General features: G+C 48.4%; 1 protein-coding gene across 1 annotated transcript; it reads left to right on the top strand.

Annotated features, from left to right (window-relative positions):
• Window positions 1-2,803: 2,803 nt before the first annotated feature.
• On the top strand, window positions 2,804-19,332 carry WDFY4 (WDFY family member 4). Its single transcript, XM_039347667.1, has 14 exons — window positions 2,804-3,127; window positions 3,285-3,402; window positions 3,796-3,905; window positions 7,254-7,407; window positions 7,980-8,071; window positions 8,367-8,579; window positions 9,460-9,601; window positions 9,821-9,978; window positions 10,691-10,849; window positions 13,693-13,872; window positions 15,041-15,223; window positions 16,314-16,383; window positions 17,596-17,710; window positions 18,185-19,332. Exons 1-14 carry the CDS (start codon window positions 2,996-2,998, stop codon window positions 18,249-18,251), a joined length of 1,893 nt encoding a protein of 630 aa, XP_039203601.1. The 5' UTR covers window positions 2,804-2,995; the 3' UTR covers window positions 18,252-19,332.

Raw genomic sequence — 19,332 nt, 5'->3', positions numbered from 1 at the left:
GAGTCTGATTCTGTTGGCGTCGTCGGGGTTGATTTTAGTCAGGCTGGTTTCAACTCCACATATAATGGTTTCAGTGGGGATGTGTTTGGGAGCGACTGCAAAGTTGAATCCTTTGGAAAGGACATTGGTTTCGGCTTTGGTGAGGATCCTATTTGAGATGTTATGCACTGTCTGCTTCATGTGTGGCTGTGAGGGAGGAGGGGTTTGTTTCTGGCGTTCTTGTAGTCTTCGGAGTTTGTTGGTGTGTGTATCTGTCTTGAGGGTGGTCTGTGTTTCGGCTCTCCAGACGGCAAGTTGTTTGGATTTGTCCCAAAGTGCGGGGTGGATCTTGTTGCTGAGTTTGAGGTGGAGTGTGAGGAGATCTTTGTTATAAAAGCCTCCCCCATTAGCGAAGAGATCCAGCAAAGAATCATTCCCAGAGAGAAATCATCCAGATGCCCCAAACTCTATGGTCTCCCCAAGATACACAAGGAAGTAACCCCACTCAGACCTATAGTCAGCTCCATAGGCTCACCTCTACAAAACCTAGCCAAATTTCTCGCCAAACAACTACAGCCCTATGCAGAATCCATTACCTCACACGTAAAAAACTCATTCCAGTTTATAGAGATCATAAAGAAACAAAACTTACAGCCCAGCGACCTACTAGTGAGCTTCGATGTCATATCCCTCTTCACACAAGTGCCTATCAAAGAAGCCTTGACAGCTATCCAAAACAAATATAACCCCCCAAACACATCTTAGATCTGACCAACCACTGCCTATCCAACACATACTTCATCTATAATGGACAAAAATACAAACAAACAGAAGGAGCACCCATGGGATCCTCCTCTCACCTGTCATTGCCAACCTCTACATGGAACACTTTGAAACCCAAGCTCTAGAAAATCTGATCACAAACCCAAACTCTGGCTCAGATACGTAGACGACACCTTCATAATCTGGCCACATGGGAAAGAAAAACTGGACAACTTCCTCACACACCTCAACAGCCTACACCCCAAAATACAGTTCACCATGGAAACAGAAGCTAACAACCAACTTCCCTTCCTGGATGTCTTAGTCTACAAGAAATCCAATGGCTCCCTAGGACACACCATCTACCAGAAGAAAACACACACAAACCGCTATCTGCACGCTCTCTCACACCACCACCCAGCACAGATCAACTCTGTAGCCAAGACACTCATCTCCAGAACAAAACGCTTAGCTGACGAACAACACCTAAAACCCGAACTACACACTCTCACCAATGTACTAACATCCAATGGATTCCATAGAAATAAGATTACAAACCTAATCCAAAAAGAAACCCCCACTAAAATCCAAGACAAAGAACAAGAAAACGGCAAAGCCATCCTCCCATACATAAAAGGCATCACAGACAGAATCAGTAAGATCCTCCATAAACACAACATCAAAACAGCATTCTGCACAAACAGAAAAATATCCACCATCCTTAGAAACCCCAAAGATAAAATTGAATTAGAAAATCAAGGAGTATACGAAATCCCATGCACCACTTGTCCCACCACATACATCGGACAAACCAACAGAAGAATAAGTGCACGCATTGAAGAACATAAGAACTCAATCAAAAAAGAGGACCCAACATCTTCCCTGGTCCAACACCTTAAAGCTACAGGACATGAAATTGACTTTAAAAATACCAGAACCATTGCCAAAAGTGAACATTTTAATAACAGAAATCAGAGAAGCCATCGAGATAGAAAAACGCCCACACAGCATGAACAAGCGAGATGATACCTCCCGCCTACCAGCCATTTGGAAACCCGCCCTTATTGACAAACGACTCCCTAACACAAAAATGATACCAGACCCACACTCACAAAAACCACACAGGAGGTCACCACCAAACATCCACGCAAAAACAAACCAAAGCCACACTGACTATGAGGCACGACCACAAACCAGAAGCCAGACCACAGCTGCATCATTAGCCACTTTAAACCCCCAATCCATACATGAAGCAAACTGACACCCTCCATGAAGAGGAAGCACGACCACGAACGCGAAGCCAAGGAAAATAGCAAGGCAGCCCAAAATCTTAAACCCCTCTGCAACTCAGACTAACCTGAGCACAACCAAACAGAAACTCCCCCAGCCAATCCACAGCCAGCCAATCAGAGCACAGCCAAGCCCCTAACCAATCAGAACACACCTCCACCCAATCAGAACACAGCCAAGCTCCCACCCAATCAGTTCATACCCCCACTGGCAGTTAAAAGGAAGAAACAGCTAAGACCACACATTGCTCCTAGAAGCACGAAGCCGAAAACACCAGCCTGAAGATGACAAATGGGACTTTGTCGAAACATCGCCAAGACACTTCCAATTTTACGCGGGAGCCACAGTTTTATACCTGATTTTATATTTCATGGGTTATGAGAAAAATACCAATCGATAGGCTTGGGGTGTTGGCCTCCCAAGAGGTCTAGGACATGGGTCCCCAACCTCCGGTCCATGGACCGGTACCGGGCCGCAGCATGCCAGCAACCGGTCCACACAAACAAGCAAAGCCCCATCCGTGGGATGCACACAAAACCACCCCCCTCCGGTCCATGGAAAAACCTCTCTTTGGTTGTTCGGGTTTTCTCCCCTAAAAATTGGAAGTGTCTTGGCGACGTTTCGCCGAAGTCCCATTCGGGGGGATCAGGCTCCACTTTTCAGCTGGCGTGCCTTTCTCCTCCTCCTCTCTCACTGCTTTCTTCCATTCATGGTGGGTGAATCAGGCTAGGCTGGGGTGGGTGTCCAGAGCAGGAGGTTTCCTGGAAGGGGAGTGAGGGAAGCTGTTTTTCTTCCCACACGTGACCACAGGCATCCACAGGAAAAGGCACAAAAGAAAGCTGGAGAAACTAGCTGAAAAGACAGTGGCCGCCGTCCTGGGAAAACACGTTTAGCAAATGAGGTAACTGATAAGCCCGTTTTTCTGGGAGGCAGCCCTGCAACTGAGCCAACTCTCCTTGTTTTCATGGCCTGGCAGAGGAGAGAGATCAGCAACTTTGAGTACCTCATGCACCTGAACTCCCTGGCGGGACGGACCCACAGTGACCTCATGCAGTACCCCGTGTTTCCCTGGGTCCTTGCAGACTACCATTCCCAGGTGAGCCCCTTCCCGGTCAGGCGACTGCATCAGGGCTTGGTTGACCGAGAACGTCCCTAGAACAACATAGCAGTCCATAGAAAGTGCGCCTGGTGTGCCACTGGAACCCCTCCCCCGCTGGGCCGATAGGTAAAGCGATGTTGCATTTGCATCCCAGGCTCTGGACCTGGCCAATCACAACACCTTCCGTGACCTCTCCAAGCCCATGGGGGCACAGACAGAAGAGAGGAAAGAGAAATTCATCCAGCGCTTCAAAGAAGTGGAGAAGACTGAAGGTACAGACCTCATTTCCAGCATCACCATGCTGTACCCCAAATCCCTGCTCCCCCCAACCCCCTTGTCTTTTTGGCAAGAAGGTCTGGAACAAACTGGAAGCAGCAGGAAGGTTGTTCTCACAAAACTGAGCGGAGATTAGGAGCTGGATAGAACGGGGTGGGGTGGGGGTGGGGTGAGCAAGTGCAGCCCACTAGAACTGACTGGTCCGGCATCTTCCTGAGCCATCGGTCAGCCCTGATCAGGGGCCTGCTTTGGTTAAAGACGTGAATGAAAACTTGCTTGATAAGACACATTATTACACATTTCAGGGATTGCTTGATTTTGAAGAAATCAAGACAAATTGATATATCCAGAAATGAAGTCCATAAACTGTGGATTTTTCCTGTTTGTAGGTAACCTCTCGGCTCAGAGCCACTACTGCACCCACTACTCCTCCGCCATGATTGTGGCTTCCTACCTGGTCCGCCTGGAGCCCTTCACAGAAACCTTCCGATCTTTGCAGGTGGGATGAACTTTGCACGGGGTGGGGTCTTCCAAACACAGGGGTGGGTGGGTGAGTGGGTGGGGTGGCACCCGTGGCAAAGGCTCTGATGAAATTGGGAGCTTTTCAGCCGCACGAGCCCCCCCCCCCCAGTGGGACTCTGTCCTGGTGCTTCTGGTAGCAAATGGATGCGTGCAGCAGGGAGGATTGCAAGGAGCTATGCAAGCCTAAAGAAACTTGGAAGCCAGGCGGAAAAGCTATAGCCGAGAGTTGCCTTCTAAGGTAGCTGAGAACTCAATGGCCTAGCAAGAAAGTTATTTATGCAATAGGCTCAGTCTTCACCATTAACTCTTAATTTCTCTGTCCCCCCTCCCACTGTTTCTTTCATTCGTCTTTTTCCTGTTGCCTACTAGTAAAAAGTACCCTGCACAAAACACAAAACAGCCTAAAGCAATTAAACAGTAGTAAGATTTAAATTCACCTTCCATGTAGTATGAAAAGTCAGTCTGGTGCTCTTTCAAAAGGAGTCCTTGCTTTGGAAACTGCATTAAGGCTGCAGGAGTCTCTGTGGAAGTCAGGGGTCCAATTTTCATTGCCAAAATAGCCGTGGAGCACAAGGAGTGGCGGGTGGGGGTGTGAGGTGTCGGTGTGGATGTGGAAATTTCCCTGCAGCTTCATAAAGTACCTGACAGGAACCGGGCAGCTTCTCCTGTCCCTCACCACTAGTCGTCAACTAGATGAGAGCATCAGGAAAGGAAAAGGAGAATTAACTCAAAATGGTAAGAACGACCGACCACTAAGAATGGAGGTCAGCTTCTTCATTAACAGGAGAGGAATGAGGAGGGCACATCATGAAGGCCCAGCAGAGACAAACGCTCTGGGCACCGTCATCCCTCAGTTATGGAGAGCCAAGAATGAGCCCTTCCTTTGATCTGGGTCTTCTGAATCAGCCAAGGTCAAGGTCAGGCAAACTCTTGCGCCAGTTTCAATTGGTAACTGCTACTGGCACGGTCGTCTGGCAGCATTTCGTTTCTGTGAGGAGGGTGAGAGCTTCCAAAAGTAAATGAATGAATGAATAAATGGAATAGTTCACTCCAGCACTATACGTGCAAGTAAAGTATCATTGAAAAAGCCCTAGCAGTGCTTAAACTCACAGCAGAAATATGAAACTATGTTATGAACGAAGTGCTACTGTTAAATATACTTTGCTAAGCGTGAAGCGATGCCTCGGTGCCTAACAGAGGCAGGACACCGGACAAAAGATACGGAAGGAATCTGTGACCTTGATCTGCAAATCCCTCCTAGTCCTAGAGGCAGACTTGCCTAACAAAGGGACATTGTACAGTAACATGAGCTAAAGGAAAAGCCTCCATTGTCCCTTATTGTTATGGAAAAAAGTAAAAAAAAATCTTTTAAAACATTAAAAACGGTGACAGCGAGAAAGAAAACAGAAATGGATTGTAGGAGAGGTGAGAGTTGCAAACGAAGCAAACAGGAATAAGGTTCATGCATTGCAGGAACAATTCTCTGGGCTGGAGAATATTCTGAGTTTCATAACTCACCATGAAGGGAGCTTTATCCAGCGGTGATCTTAAAAATATGTTACGTTTCCCCTTTAGCAGGCAGTCAGAACCTTTGCCGCCTCTTAAGTTCTGCAGGTTCAGAGAACAAATTTGGCTCCCAGGCCTTGCACCCAGGACCCCAGAGAAGAGCCGGGGGGGGGGGGAGGTTCCTGCATGGACTAATTAGCCACCCCTCCTTTCCTGTGCAACCTGGGCATCCTGAGAGAAAGAAAGCCCACTAATTCTGATACAAGTATATGCAAATACAGTTATTAATATAAGAAATACTGCAAATCAGTTATTGCTTTCTTTATAAATAAAACAGGCGTGCGTTTTAGAGATATTACTTTCTCCAAAATGCATTAGATAGCTGCAAAAAATTACATTTTTCTGGATGGTAATATCTTTAACCAGATTTGAGGCGCTAACAACATTTCCTATGTAGATATTATTTTTATTTAATACAGATAACCTTTTTATTACAAATCACATCGTCTCTCTAGAGATTACCATCAGATCTCATAAAAACGGAAAAAGCAGATGAAAAGGTGTCAGTCACATACTCTGTCCAGAGTGTCCTCTATCTATGCAGATCAAAGCCAGGGAGCCCCGAAGAGGTTTCGGAGAGAGCTCGTTAGCTGGCGCTTTCTGCAGAGCTGACTCGTCTAGTTTTAACTGGAAAATGGTTCCGGGGGCCGCTAAGGCTGCCTCTGAGTGATGAACTCCTCTGCAACAATGACTTTGCAACACACCCGCCAACCTGCTCACGGTTCCTTGTCCTCCCTTGCACAATCCCACTGGTGTAGATTTACTCACAGGATGGGGCAGAGAGTAGTGCAATTAGGGAGAAGGAGGCGAACCCTTACTTTTTGGGGTAACACCCCCTCCCCCCGTGGATTATCAGAGGAGCACCCTGGGAACATGATTTGCTTCACTTTGGGGGGGGGAGGGCAGTTTTGTGCAAATGTTTTGGCATCACTGATGAGACTGTAAGTTTCAAGAAATCCTTAAGCGGAAAGCAGCTGATGCAACAACCTTCTGCCTGGACAGAGTTAAGGATGGCCTCACTGTGGGAACCTGTAATTGTTTGCAGATTCAAAATAATGAAACTGAGTATGGAAGGTGCAACAATCTGAGCCACCTTCCAGTCAATACTTCGTATCATTCTTTTGGGGGAAAAAAATAACAGCTTGCAAATGTTTCCTCCACCCAGCTAAGAGTCTTCCTTGCAAAACTCTTCTCTCTGGGAAATGTTACCCCTGCTCCCTGCCTGTTGCGTCCCTTTGAGATCCGTGCTCAGGTCTGAGGACTCTGAAGTCCATTTCAAGCCCTTTCCCCCTTCTTTCCTCTAAAGCATTTTCTGCAGAGTTTGGAGACACATTTTAGACAATTGCCTTCTTGAAACATCCAAACTCTTTTCAGCTTCAGTTCCTTTGCTGAGGAAATATTACCTTTGAGGTTATGCCGAAACTTAGAGAAGCCACATGCTTGCGTTCACCTGTACAATATTTTCTGTGCACATCAGCACCGCCACACTCTCCGGAAGCACCCTAGAGATCCCTTCGTGATTAATGGCTGGCAAGGAATCCGTTTCCCCACGTGCTTCACTCCTTTTCCTCCTAACGTGCCTTGCAGGGTGACGTCCAAACATTTCAAAATGCTTTGTTCTGACTCTTCAAACCATTTTGAAATGTTTTGTCATAATCACGGCTTGCAGTTCTGGTGGATGCTGATTCCCGGAGGCCTGTGGCCTAAAGCTGTGGTTGGTGGCATGGCTTCTCTTCTTTTCTCCCCCTCCTCTCAACAGGGAGGGGACCTGGATGTTGCAGATCGCATGTTCCACAGCGTGAGGAACACCTGGGAGTCAGCCTCAAGAGACAACATGACGGATGTCCGGGAACTGATACCTGAATTCTTTTACCTCCCTGAATTTTTAACAAACCACAACCACATTGACTTTGGTGAGTAGGCGTACGCTGCGTTGGATTTCCGGTTAGAATCATAGGCTCTCCACAGTCTCAGAATGATTGAGACGGATTTGCCTCTTGAGTGAAAGAACCAAAATTAAAGCCTTCTAGATGAACCTATGCTCAAACGTGCAAATAAACGTTGGAATGTTGAGCTGGCTGGATGTCCCATTAAAAACTAGTCTTTTTTCATTTTTATAGTTCTAATTGCAGCCAAAGTGCTCCTGCCTCAGCACCCCTCCCTTCTAAAACACCCTGGAGGAATTTGTCCATGGCTAAATCTATTTTTCCTTATCAACAGATTCTGTCTAGACAAAAACTGGACAGATCACAGCGGTTATCAACTCAGCAGTTAAATCTGCTTGAAGTCCACGCCACAAGATTTGGACCTGGGATGATCACTAAGGATCTTGCTCCATTGTTGCCTTCCAATTTTTTTTTTACTTGTTGCCAGCAGCTTCTCCCACCAAATCCCAGCTGTCCTCTGACGAGGGCTTCTTAAACTATACCCTCTTTGTGTGGATTCTTCTGTACCACCAGAGCGTCTCCTCTTCTGTCCCTTGCAGGATGCTTGCAGGACGGGACCCGGCTGAACGACGTGGACCTGCCACCTTGGGCGGGAGGAAACCCTCACTGGTTTATTAGGCTGCACAGGCAGGTCTGTACGGAGAGGCGGTTTGGTGGAATCAGGACCACAAAGTCAGAGATAATATTCACAACATACGTTTTAGTCTAAAATAAAGGTAAAGAGAAATTTCTGAAAAGAAATAGGATTCCCTTTTTGCAGCCGTTACTCATAGCCTTTGTATTTTGAAGTGGACATTATACATGAGGCCACTGTGATGAACCAGACATGTAGGCTTCTTACAGCCCCCCCAGCCCCCTCCCTTGTGAGAAGGGATAGGATGCCTTCCTGCCGTCCAGGTAACTGAGTGGCTTCCGTTGGGTTTCAGGCCCTGGAAAGCGACTACGTCAGCAGCCACCTCCACCACTGGATCGACCTGATCTTCGGCTTCAAGCAGCAGGGCTCGGCTGCCGTGAAGGCCACGAACGTCTTCCACCCCTATTTCTACAGCGATCAAGTACAAATGGACAACATTGGTGACCCTCTCATCAAGAGCACCATCCTGGGATTTGTCAGCAATTTTGGACAGATCCCAAAGCAGGTACGATACAAACACGGGCAGGGTGCCATTGAGCAATCAAGGACATAGAATTAGCAGGAAATGAAATTATTTTCATCTCATGTTGAGATTTGTTGTTATGGGATTTCTTGAAAAATTAACCTGGTTGCCAAAAGAAAGTTGAATTTTGGTGTTTTCAGGCATCACTCAGCCACCACTGAAGCAATATAAAACTTATCTTTATTAATATAATATTAATTTATCCAACGATGACTCTAGAAGATGATACAAGTCAGGGTGCAGATCCCGTTTTTGTCTTCATTCATGTGCTAACTTTTCTGATACCCTCTGAGTTTAATATCATTTTAATATATTTTGTTTTGTTTTGATAACTTGGAAATCATATATCAGGTTTTCTTCATCTAATCAGTAATCAAAGTTATTAAGTACTATTATTTAATTGCTTAGCTCACTCGTTGGACTTGAATCATTTTTCCTCCCAAGTTTGTAAAGGGCTTTTCATGTGAACGTTTACATCTCACTCTGCAAATCACAATGTAAGGAGGAGGAATGGTTGCTCTCCTCCTCGCTGGCCTTCCTGAAGGAAAGCAGGGATCCCTCCCTCGTTCTCATCAGCGCCTGAAGCAGGGTGTTCCCTCCCTGTGACACAATATACTTTTACTATTTTATTCATGTACAGCTTTAATGTCTGCTTTATTATGCTAATACTGTGCTTACTGTAACTTTTTCAGAGATTTTTGGTTGCTACCATAACTCTTTGCATTGAAAAGTAAAAAGTAATTTCTAAGGAAACAAATATTTTAAAGATATACAGTGGAGCTCCTGATGCATGTGTATGTTACTTTACGGAATCCATTGATTTGATGTAATTTGTTTATTTATGGTTCTTTTTCATTCTCAGCTTTTTACGAAACCGCATCCCTCCAGAAATGCTGTGAGCCTGAGGAAACATTCAGTGGGGAAAGACAGCTTCCTCTTTCCTTCTCCGGCTCTCTCTGTCAGTAATCTGTATAATCTGAAACTGACATCAATTATTCCCAAAGGTATAGACTGGATAAACAGTGCACAAAGAGCATTATAACTTCTAGATCGGGGCACTTTTCTTTTGGCATTTAGAGCGGTTCAGCTCTAAGAGGGGAACTGGGGGAGAAAGAGCATTCTAGACATCGGATGGCACAAAACTTTCTGGAACAAATTCAAGTAGCAGATTTTTTTTCCCTCTGTAAAATGTGTTCTAAAATTATTTTCTTTCTCTTCCATAGAGGCACCTCAAGGACCTGTTGGTCATATTGTATGTACAGAAAAGGGGATTTTGGCTGTGGAGAAGAAAAGTATTTTGCTTCCTCCACTGTGGAGTAAAATATTTTCCTGGGGATTCAGTGACTTCACCTGCTGTCTGGCTGATTCTGGATCAGACAAGGTAATAATGAACTACAGATTGCTACCTGTTGGGTAGTGCATGACAAGCCACTCCCGCCCACCAAACCTGAGACAGGTGGCCAGTCGGGGCGTGACACACCTCCGGCCACTGTGTGGACGGCGCTCTTGGCGACCTCCTCTTGGTGGGGAAGCCAGATGGCCTGGAACCCCAACCTTGTTTAAAAAGAGAAGCTTGCGTGAAATGCCGAAAGGAAGACAAGTTACAGCACTGCTAGATGAGTGGGAAAATCTCCTTCCCTCCTTCAGCAGCAGATAAGATGGATGCATTTTTCCACTTAATAAGCGGTATGAAATGTTCTGAGTATATTTTGGAATGTACTCATTATTATGAATTCATTAGTGTTTTGATATTGTCAGTTGTTTGTTGGTTTTTCACTGGTGTTCGTGACTTGGACAAAGAAGCCAGTCTCAGTGGAGGCTGCAGGAAGAAGGCACAGACTTTATATTCAAAAATAATTTGGTAGACCGCATTTTATGGAAAAAAACTGGCAAAAAACAGTATTAAATTGTTTCAAAATTCATATTTGCTCTTCAACTATTTTTGTATTTAATTTTTTAAGCCCAAAAGTATCTTTTACTTAACTCATTTAAAATTCCAGAGTAAGTAAGCATATAAGTAAGCGTGGGCTTCACTCTTCCCTTGTGCTCTTCTCTGCTTCCGTCCTGCCTTGCTGGCTGCTTGGTCCAAGCAGAGGCCGACCGTCCTGGAGGCCCCAGCTGACTGGGGTGACTGTCTCTGCGCTGTGTCTCCCACCCCCGGCACCCTCATCACCTCTGGAAGCAGCTCCGTGGTTTGTGTCTGGGATCTCTGCAGGAGCACGGCGGGAGCCACGGCTTTACTTCTGAAACAGGTAGGTTCCCCCCCCCCAGTTCCTCTTCTGAAGCCGAATGGAGCTGCTGGGGTAGAGAGTCTGGGGCAAGAGCCGCCCACAGGGGCTTAGCAGGAAGCAGAGCAGGAGATTTCTTCTCCCTCCTCCGTATCCCCCTTTCTCACCTTGTTCCTTATCAGGAGTGAAGAGGAAGAAAAATGGGTGGAGAAAAGAGAGAAATTAGCAGGATTAGTTCTGATTTAGGGACAGGGTTCACGTAACCATTAGTCCCCAGCCAGGAAAAGATAAAAGAACTGTTCTGACTAATGAATTAGCTCATTTTGAGGGTCATGATACAATAAATAGTACAATGTTGAATTTTAAGATATGTAAATTCTAGTAGAAACATAGTACGTGGAGTGTAATATTGATCTGTTGCAATCATTTGATGTTTCTCAAAATTATGAAGATTGCTGTCTATGGGAGCTCTTTGTCATGTGAAGGAGACAGTTGGGAATGTCAGCAGAAACAAAATTTGTGCGGAGGAGGCAGTGGGAACGGTGGGCCTCAGAGGCGCTTATAGTAAAAAGAGAAGAGAAAGGGAGAAAGATTAACAGGTGGTGAATGTGGACTGAGCAGAGGAATGGCTGATTTGTGGGTACTGAAGTATTTGGGTCATAGGGAGAGATTGAATGATCCAACCATTAAAAAAAGAAGAAGACATAAATGGGTTAACTGGACTTGATGAGATGTACAAGAAGAGAGAGGTAAAAGGAATAAATGGGAGAATATGAATAGTCTGTTAAAGCAGAAAGATGTGGAGTGGTTAATTATTTAGTTAGATTGCCTTATCTTGTCTTTTGCCTTTAATTTATTTTGCTTATCTTTATATAATATTGCTCATTCTGAAAAGAAAAAGCATGATGGGTGCGTATATATGCATGTTTTATTGCTTTTACTAATTGTATTTGATTACCCTGAAATCTATTGATCTGAAGAATGAACTTTGAAATAAATGCATATAACCGCCAGGACAGCTTCTAACAGCCTTCTCTTCCATGAAACTATCTGATCCCCCTTGGATGCCATTGAACGGCTATACCGGACTGCAGGTCCTGATCTTATTTATTTAATTATCCAGGCACAATGGCCTGACCAGGTGGGAGAGGAAAGAGGGCAGGGGAGCCTCCGTGAAGGAGGGGAGCAGCCCTCCCACGATTCCTTTGGCTCGCAGCATTCTTGGCTGCAGCCGGGCCAAGAGGGCAAGGCTGGCTGGCCCAGCCCAGCTGTCCTTATCAGGGGCCACTTTCCCAGGCCCCTGCTGCGCTTCCTGAAGACCCTCCGGGGGCCGCTCAGATGTCATCGGCTGGGCCTTCAGTAGCGGCCAAAGATGATTTCCTGGGACTTTCTGTGCCCACCGATCAGTGCAGAGGTTGCCCTTCGCAGGATGAAGAAGGGTGGTGTTAACTAAGGAGGGACGGGCGTTATATAAACCATGTCTGTGTCTGTGTGCGTGTCCTTGTGCATCAGGGAGGATTTCTTTATTTCATTCCTTTGACTTACATAGCCACTCATCTCACTTTTACGTGACTCCAGGCGGCTTTCAGTGACGGGAGGGCTGCATCTGGGTTTCTCAGCATGGCGCCTGGAAGGGCCGGCAACCTTGCAGACCCTCCCATGCCTCTCCTCCTCAGACCTCTTGACCTTCTGCAGAAACGGTTGCACATGATTAAAACACGGGATGCTGGCTTGCCCTAAAGCAGAGGGCCGGCTTCTACATAATGTTGGCCATCTTTAAATGAGCCCCCAAAACAAACAATAGTCTGGGAGTGGACCCTCCGCCCAGAACAGGGGCAAAGGCAGGCAAAGGGCAGAAGGAAGCCACTTGTAGGGATTAAATAAGGGGTTGGTGGCATTGGAATACATGGTGGGAAGTGACCCCGTCCTCCATGGCAGCCCTTTTGTTATGGGGAGCCCCCCCCCAGCATTTCTTTCCTCGAAGCACCCACAGCCCCTTCTCCAAATTCCAGAGAGGCCCATCAGTGCAAACAGTTTTGCCTTCCTGGATCAGAATATTTTTACCGCTCCCTTCCAAGGAACCGGGCACAGCGTAAACCAGGCCCCGGTGGGACGACAGTCAAGGGCCAGGAGTTTGTCCCCTGCCTGCTTCGGCCTGCGCCCGCTTAGCCTGCCCTGATTTTCCTGCCCTTGGAGTTCGTTGGCTGCCCCAAATATTAACCCTTTGGAGACACGGAGAAAAGTTTTCTTGTTTCCTCCGACACACGCATAATTTGTTGTATCTTTACCCCTCCCGCCACCTTTTCCATCTTTCAGTGAGTAGCCTAGAGCAGCTGCCCTCCGCTCTCCCCAGCTCTGAGATGCAGTGACAGAACAGGAACAGGAATCGCAACCATAGTCATGCCAGAAGTTGGCAGACAGCGATGTCGGCAATTTAATTCTGCATTCTCACCGTTGACTGATGTGTTTTAGTACTATAGGTCTGAGAGAAGGCTTCATTATTCAATATCTTTCTTTTTAAAAAACGGTGTGGCTCTAACATTCCCCGGCTTGGTTGCAAAGTTCAAGTTCTGCTGCTCGGATATTAAAGGGGCAATCCTACTTCTCTGCTTTTATTTCAAGCCCTTTTGGAATTGCGTTGCCTTCCTATCCAGGGGTGTGTGTGTGTGTCACAAAAGGAGGAGATTGTGCCCTGGTGCCTTATGTCCCTTCCCAAGGGGCTCTCCTCCCACCGAGTCCCCTCCCTGGCCGGCAGGCCTAAGAGGAAGGCTGCACTGCGCTCTCTCTCTCTCTCCCTCTCTCCCTCTCTCTCTCTGTGTGTGTGTGTATGTGTGCGTGTTGTACTCATTGCTTGCTTTGCTCCCCAGCCTCTCTATGGACACACCCAGCCGGTGACCTGCTTGGCCGCCTCCACGGCCTACGGCCTCCTGCTGAGTGGCTCTGTGGACGGATCCTGCATCTTCTGGGACCTGAACCGGTTGACGTGCCTCACCCGGCTTCCTGCCCACGAGGCCGGCCTCTCGGCGGTTGCCATCAATGATTCAACGGTGAGGCCTTCATTTATCATCGTTCTTCTGACAAATCCATGAACATTTCATGATGACTTAATGGGTGCTCTTCTCTGTGAGAAACCATCCTGAGGCGCGACAGATTGATTTTTTTTCTTTTTACCGAGGTTTTTAACAGGATCCTTAATGTTGAAAGAGGGCACTAAAAGCAGCCTCTGAGTCAGAGCAGCCAAAGAGGAGGAGGAAGAGGAGGAGGAGGGGGAGGAGGAGGAGGAGGAGCAGCAGCAGCAGCAGCAGCAGCAGGAGGAGGGCTGCTAGCTCTGGGAGCTTTCAGCTTTCAAGAGATTTTGCCCTCCGGTGTGTTTGGTTACATGCAACCCTCCAGACTCCGTTGCTGGATGCCATATTGGTGAAATAGCAGAAGCTTCTCCCCCCCTCCCCCCAAACCACCCAGGGTTATCTCATGTTGTCTGCATCGGCCAGGTTCATCTTGTGAGACAAAAGTCCTCTCCTGGCTTGCTGGTTTCTCAAAGGGATGTGCCGGTTGATGCAGGGAAACGTACTTGCAGGGAACGGATTAGGATCAGGTGAAGATCAAGGCAGAGGAAGAGGCTTTGGAGCTGGGAATGAGCAGAAAGGAGAGGGCCACTGTTCCACCCACCCACCCAGCCATGCATCCATGCATCCGACCATGGACTGAACCTCTCACTCCCTATCCACACTGATTGGAGAAAGGAGACAAACCAGCCCAGAACTGCGCCACCAGCCCCCAACTCCAAGCCCCACAGCCAGCCCCAGAGGACACTCTAGTCAATGGCATCGAAGGCCACTGAGAGGTCAAGGATGGTTGCGCTACCCCCATCCTGCTCTCGCCAGGCTGCAGCCGAGGCTGTTTCTGTCCCCTGGCTGAATCCTGTCTGGAAGGGATTCAGGATTTCATCCAGGGCCCTCTGAAGCAGCCATGCACCCGCTTTCTCTGCCATCTTCCCTAAAAGGGGAAGGAGGGAGACTGGGCAGACGTCGTTCCATGGCCCAGTTCATTTTGAGCTTTTGCTGTTGTGATAATCTCTCCTCCGTTCCGTGTAACCCGCCTGGGCTGCTCTGTGTGGCCGAGCCCACTTTCCTGCCTGGCCCATGCTGGCTGTCTAATCTTACTTGTGCGATGGGAAGGGCGTTGGCCTAAACTGCACTTGGGACGGTTTTGTAGGGCGAAGTGGCTTCGTGTGCCGGAATGACCCTGTACCTTTGGACGGTCAACGGGCAGCCCCTGGCCAGAGGACAGGCTCCCTTAAGGCCCGGAGGGATCATCTCCTGCTGCTGCTTCTTTGACGTGAAGGACTGGGACGTGCAGAGCCTCCTGGTCACGGGGGACACGGATGGCTGCGTGCAGGTAGGACTCTCCAAGAGGGGGGGAGCACACCTCCTCCAGGGACGTCCTGCTTCACGTCCCAGTGGGGGCAGAGGGAGCCACCCTAGGGGGTACAGCAGAGGCAGGCTCTACAGAACCTCCGCAGAGGCGGATTGGGGACAGGAGCTCCTGCGGACGGGTTCCCTGGCGCTCGTCTCTGCTCGGGCTAGCCCGGTGTCCTGAAGACAAAGATGAACCAGAGAAGCTGTTCCCAACAGTTGGCAGAAAATGGATGAAGTAGCCCCCTCCTTCACACCCCACCTCTCCCCCCCCCCAGTGGGCGAGCTGTGCCGGAGGGAGCAGGCGGCTGGGTCCGGTGGGGCTCCCACAGCCAGATGGGGGGGGCTCTTTCCTTTTCCTGGACTATTGTTTCAAAATACGGGTGTCGAGGGCTGCAGAAACCTGAAATCCGGGCTGCAAAAGGAAGGCCCTCAAGGAAAAAAAACGAACTTCTTTTAAGGTCCCTTTGCTGCCCTCCCATCTCTCAGGCGGTCCTCGGCCCACCACCCTAATTGGGACCAGAGTTTCTATTACTAAGCAAGGTGGCCATTAAGTGAGTCCCACTTATTTTACAGCTTTTTGGTCATGGTTGTTAAGTGAATCACTGCAGTCGTAAAATAAATTACTCAGTCATTAAGCGAATCCATCTCCCCCCCCCCATTGACTTGGCTTGTTGGAAGCCAGCTGGGAAGACGTGAATGGCGACCAGAAAGGCCCCCTCCAGGGGTGCCCCGGTGGCCATAAACATGGTGGTCGTGTGGCTGTGGGGATGGAGCAATGGTCGTAAGTATGAGGACTGGGTGTAAATCACTTTTTTCAATGCTGTTCAAACAGTCACTGAACAAATGGCGGCACTGCCTGGATGCTTTTAGCTAATTCAGCCCTTTTGCCCGTTCTTCTCTCCTCTCTCTTGCCTGGCAGTGTTTAAGACTAGAGGAGGGAAGCTCCCCGTTCCCCCAACTGGAGCAATTCACAAACAAACCGTTGTCCGAGAATTGACTGACCTATTAAAAAGTTTATGGAATCGGCTTCGTTGGGGGGCACTTTTCACTGGTTTTCCCGGATGTTTCAGGTCTGGAAGCTTGAAGGAGCTTCGCCTGGGAGCCTCAGAGAGGAGACGGTGGAAGAAGCTGGCAAGCAGGGTAAGGGCAAAAACCAGGCCTGCAACCAGCCAGCAGGGGGCTCCCTCTGCCAAGTTTTAGTCCTAGCCCTGCAGCTCAAGAGAAAGGCAGAATCCGGCTTGTCTTCCATGGGAGGAAGGCTCCCCCCCCCCCCCCCCGCTTGTCTTTACCCCCTCAGTCACGGGCAGCCAGCGCAGACGCCGAACAAGCAGAGCAACGGCTTGCTGGATTTAGGCCTCTGTATATTTAATGTGCATGTGTGTACCTGACACATATGTAATGCTATTTTGGGAGATTATTGTACATACACCAGCAAGTGTTTTCCCTCCCCTCGCAAGCCAAATTTACACACATCACAAGAATGAATATAGGGTCAATTGGAGATTACTTTTATGGTCATGGAAAAAAATCTATCTGTGTGATTGCTAAGAGTTGCCACGATTACTGGACCGCTCCTCCTCTTCGTATTTGTGGCACAAGTGCAGCACTTGTTTATAATACAACTCCACTTCCTCAGTTGTGCGGCTGGGACCCTGTCTTGCGTCACTCCAGAGGTCACACGTTCTTAGCAGGATCCCGGGAGGTCAGGGTGCATCTCTGGATAGCAAGCAGGCCTCATCCCAGCAGCCTCCGCTCCCTCAAAGCAATTTGCTCTTGAGGTATTTGCAGCAGCAGCAGCTGCCACCAGATATTCCCCCGTTTGTTTTGCAACACTGGAAAAAATGATTAACCCAAAACAGGAGCGTAAAAATAAAGCTGAAGTAACCACGATCGAATTGCATTATTTGCACAGTATTCTTGGCATTTAATTACTGATTGTACAAGGAACAGACTTGGGCACGTTGGCAATAACCAGGACTTTAGGCAATTTGTTTTAACTGGGCAATTATGGGCTGCATTATATCCTGACCGCAGGGTATTCTGGGAGATCTTATTAAGCCCCGAAACAGTCAACACCGACGAACGATTCTGCTGAACTAGGCATGCGATTTAGAAAGCAATAACGCACAAACCCAATTTAGCCACAATTGATGCACCCGCACGTCAGCACGTGGAACTATCCGGGAGGCTGGAAGTGCGGCTGGGCCCGGCCCTTCTCGACTGGCAGGCGGGCGGGCGGGCTAAAGAGGTGGTTCCCCGGTGAACGGGTGGCAGACGGCGGACCCGCCTTCCCGTCTCCGCTTCAGCTTTCCCTTTTTCTCCTCCCTCCCTCCCTCTCCCCCCCCCCGGCAGGCGGCAGAGCGGGGAGAGCGGCGCTTGTCCTCCGCCGAGAGCGGCTGCTTCGCACCAGCCCCGCCGAGGGAGCCGCCCGGCCCGACGCGCCCATCACCGCCCTGGCAACCGCCAGGTAAGCGCCGCTTGGACTGCGGCATCCGGCCAGCTCGCTAGAGGGCGCCCGAGCCGCACGCGCGTCTGGGCCGCCGTTTCCGACAAGCGGGGCGGCGGAACAAGTAGAAGCGCTGCATCCTCCATTAAGGACCCGCGAGAGCTGCGTATCTGCTTACCTCTTGCCAAATAAGTATTTTCAAGCTGGACTGGATTAGACTCAGGATATATGATAAGCATTGAGGAACAGGGTCATCCTGCGGAAGGGAAAGATTACAATCTAAAGGTTATTTCTGTTAGTCTTTCTTCCAAAGCTGTTCCAGGGAATTTCATATATATAAATATATATGAAATCCCCTGGAACAGCTTTGGACAGGGATAGCATCCTCCTCCAGAATTATTTCCTGCAGAATCATCCAGTGTGATCTCAGAGTTCTCAACCATATTGCTCCTAAAACTCTTTTCCCCCCCCCTCCTATCTTTACTTCCTTCCTAGAAATTATTCCAAGCTTCTGGCTGGCAATGAAGACGGGAAGGTCTGCTGTTGGTCAGTGGATGAATAGAAGAAAGAAGTACGAACTGGTCTCTTAAACAACTGTGGAAGTGTGTAACTGCGGGATTCACCTACATGTGACCTGCCCTTGATTAGAAGAGGTGGAGCGCTCTTGAATTGAGGAAAAATGTGAATCCCAGCAAAAGCGCCTTCCGGCAGATCCCTCAGCTGAGCAAAGGATGGGGTGGGATCGGTCTCCTCTTGGTTGTGAGGACCTGAAATGATTCGCTGAGGTGGGGCAGACGGGAGAAAATTTCAGGAATATTTGGCCCCAAAGTCTCCCTCTGTTGCCTTGCAAGGCTGAGGTGGCAAAGTCCACCCTGGGCGGTTTAAGAAGGGCCCAGACTGGATCCGTGGGGAGATTTCTCAGATTATGAAGAGGGGCGAAAATTCTCCTCTCTTGGAAAGGCTCCTCCTGCCATCGCCAGTCCAAGGAACAAATCTGTGGAAATGTTTGGCGTGTCTTTCAACTAGTATTATTATCTAAATATTATCAGATAATTCTGGGTGTTATTTATTATCAATCTTTCTGCTTTCCTGAAACTTTAGCAGTGGGGGATTAAGCGTCACAGTATTCATCCTGATATCTGAATTCCTGGCAGTTTCTTTTGTCTCTCCTTTAAAAAAAAAAAAAAAAAGTGCCAGACAGCCACAGATGTTGACTGGGACCTGCTGAGTGCGAAGGAATTAAAGTTTCCCACTTGGCCTCTTTTTCTTCTCTGACTAACTGCAACCAGGGTGGCTGCTCTGCTTGTCCGTGGGCCGGCCTGGGTGGACGCCCGTCTCCCGGGCCAGAAGCAGAATCCAAACTGAAACGCACCAGAACTGCTCTGGAGAAAGATGAGAGGGGAAACGCCCTCTCGGGATTCGGGGGTCACCTGTGCTTTGCTCTTGACGTTTCAGTTTTTCTGCCCAGCCAGACCTAGTTCAGCTCCCAGGGACAGAGAGCTACACCTGTGTTTAGGACTTGGTGTGATTTCTAACAAGTCGATAAATGTCTTGTGCTCTGGTGCATTTCCTCGGGATGTTCTCGGTAGAGACTGTGTGTGTGATTGCTATTTTTGCTAAGGAAAATAAACGTTGTTCACGGA

This window comes from Crotalus tigris, unplaced genomic scaffold, assembly GCF_016545835.1.
Source record: "Crotalus tigris isolate CLP2741 ecotype Arizona unplaced genomic scaffold, ASM1654583v1 scf7180000018097.2503214, whole genome shotgun sequence".
NCBI lineage: Eukaryota > Metazoa > Chordata > Lepidosauria > Squamata > Viperidae > Crotalus > Crotalus tigris.
The sequence above is the reverse complement of the archived record's forward strand: the minus strand, read 5'-3'. Positions and strand labels throughout refer to the sequence as shown.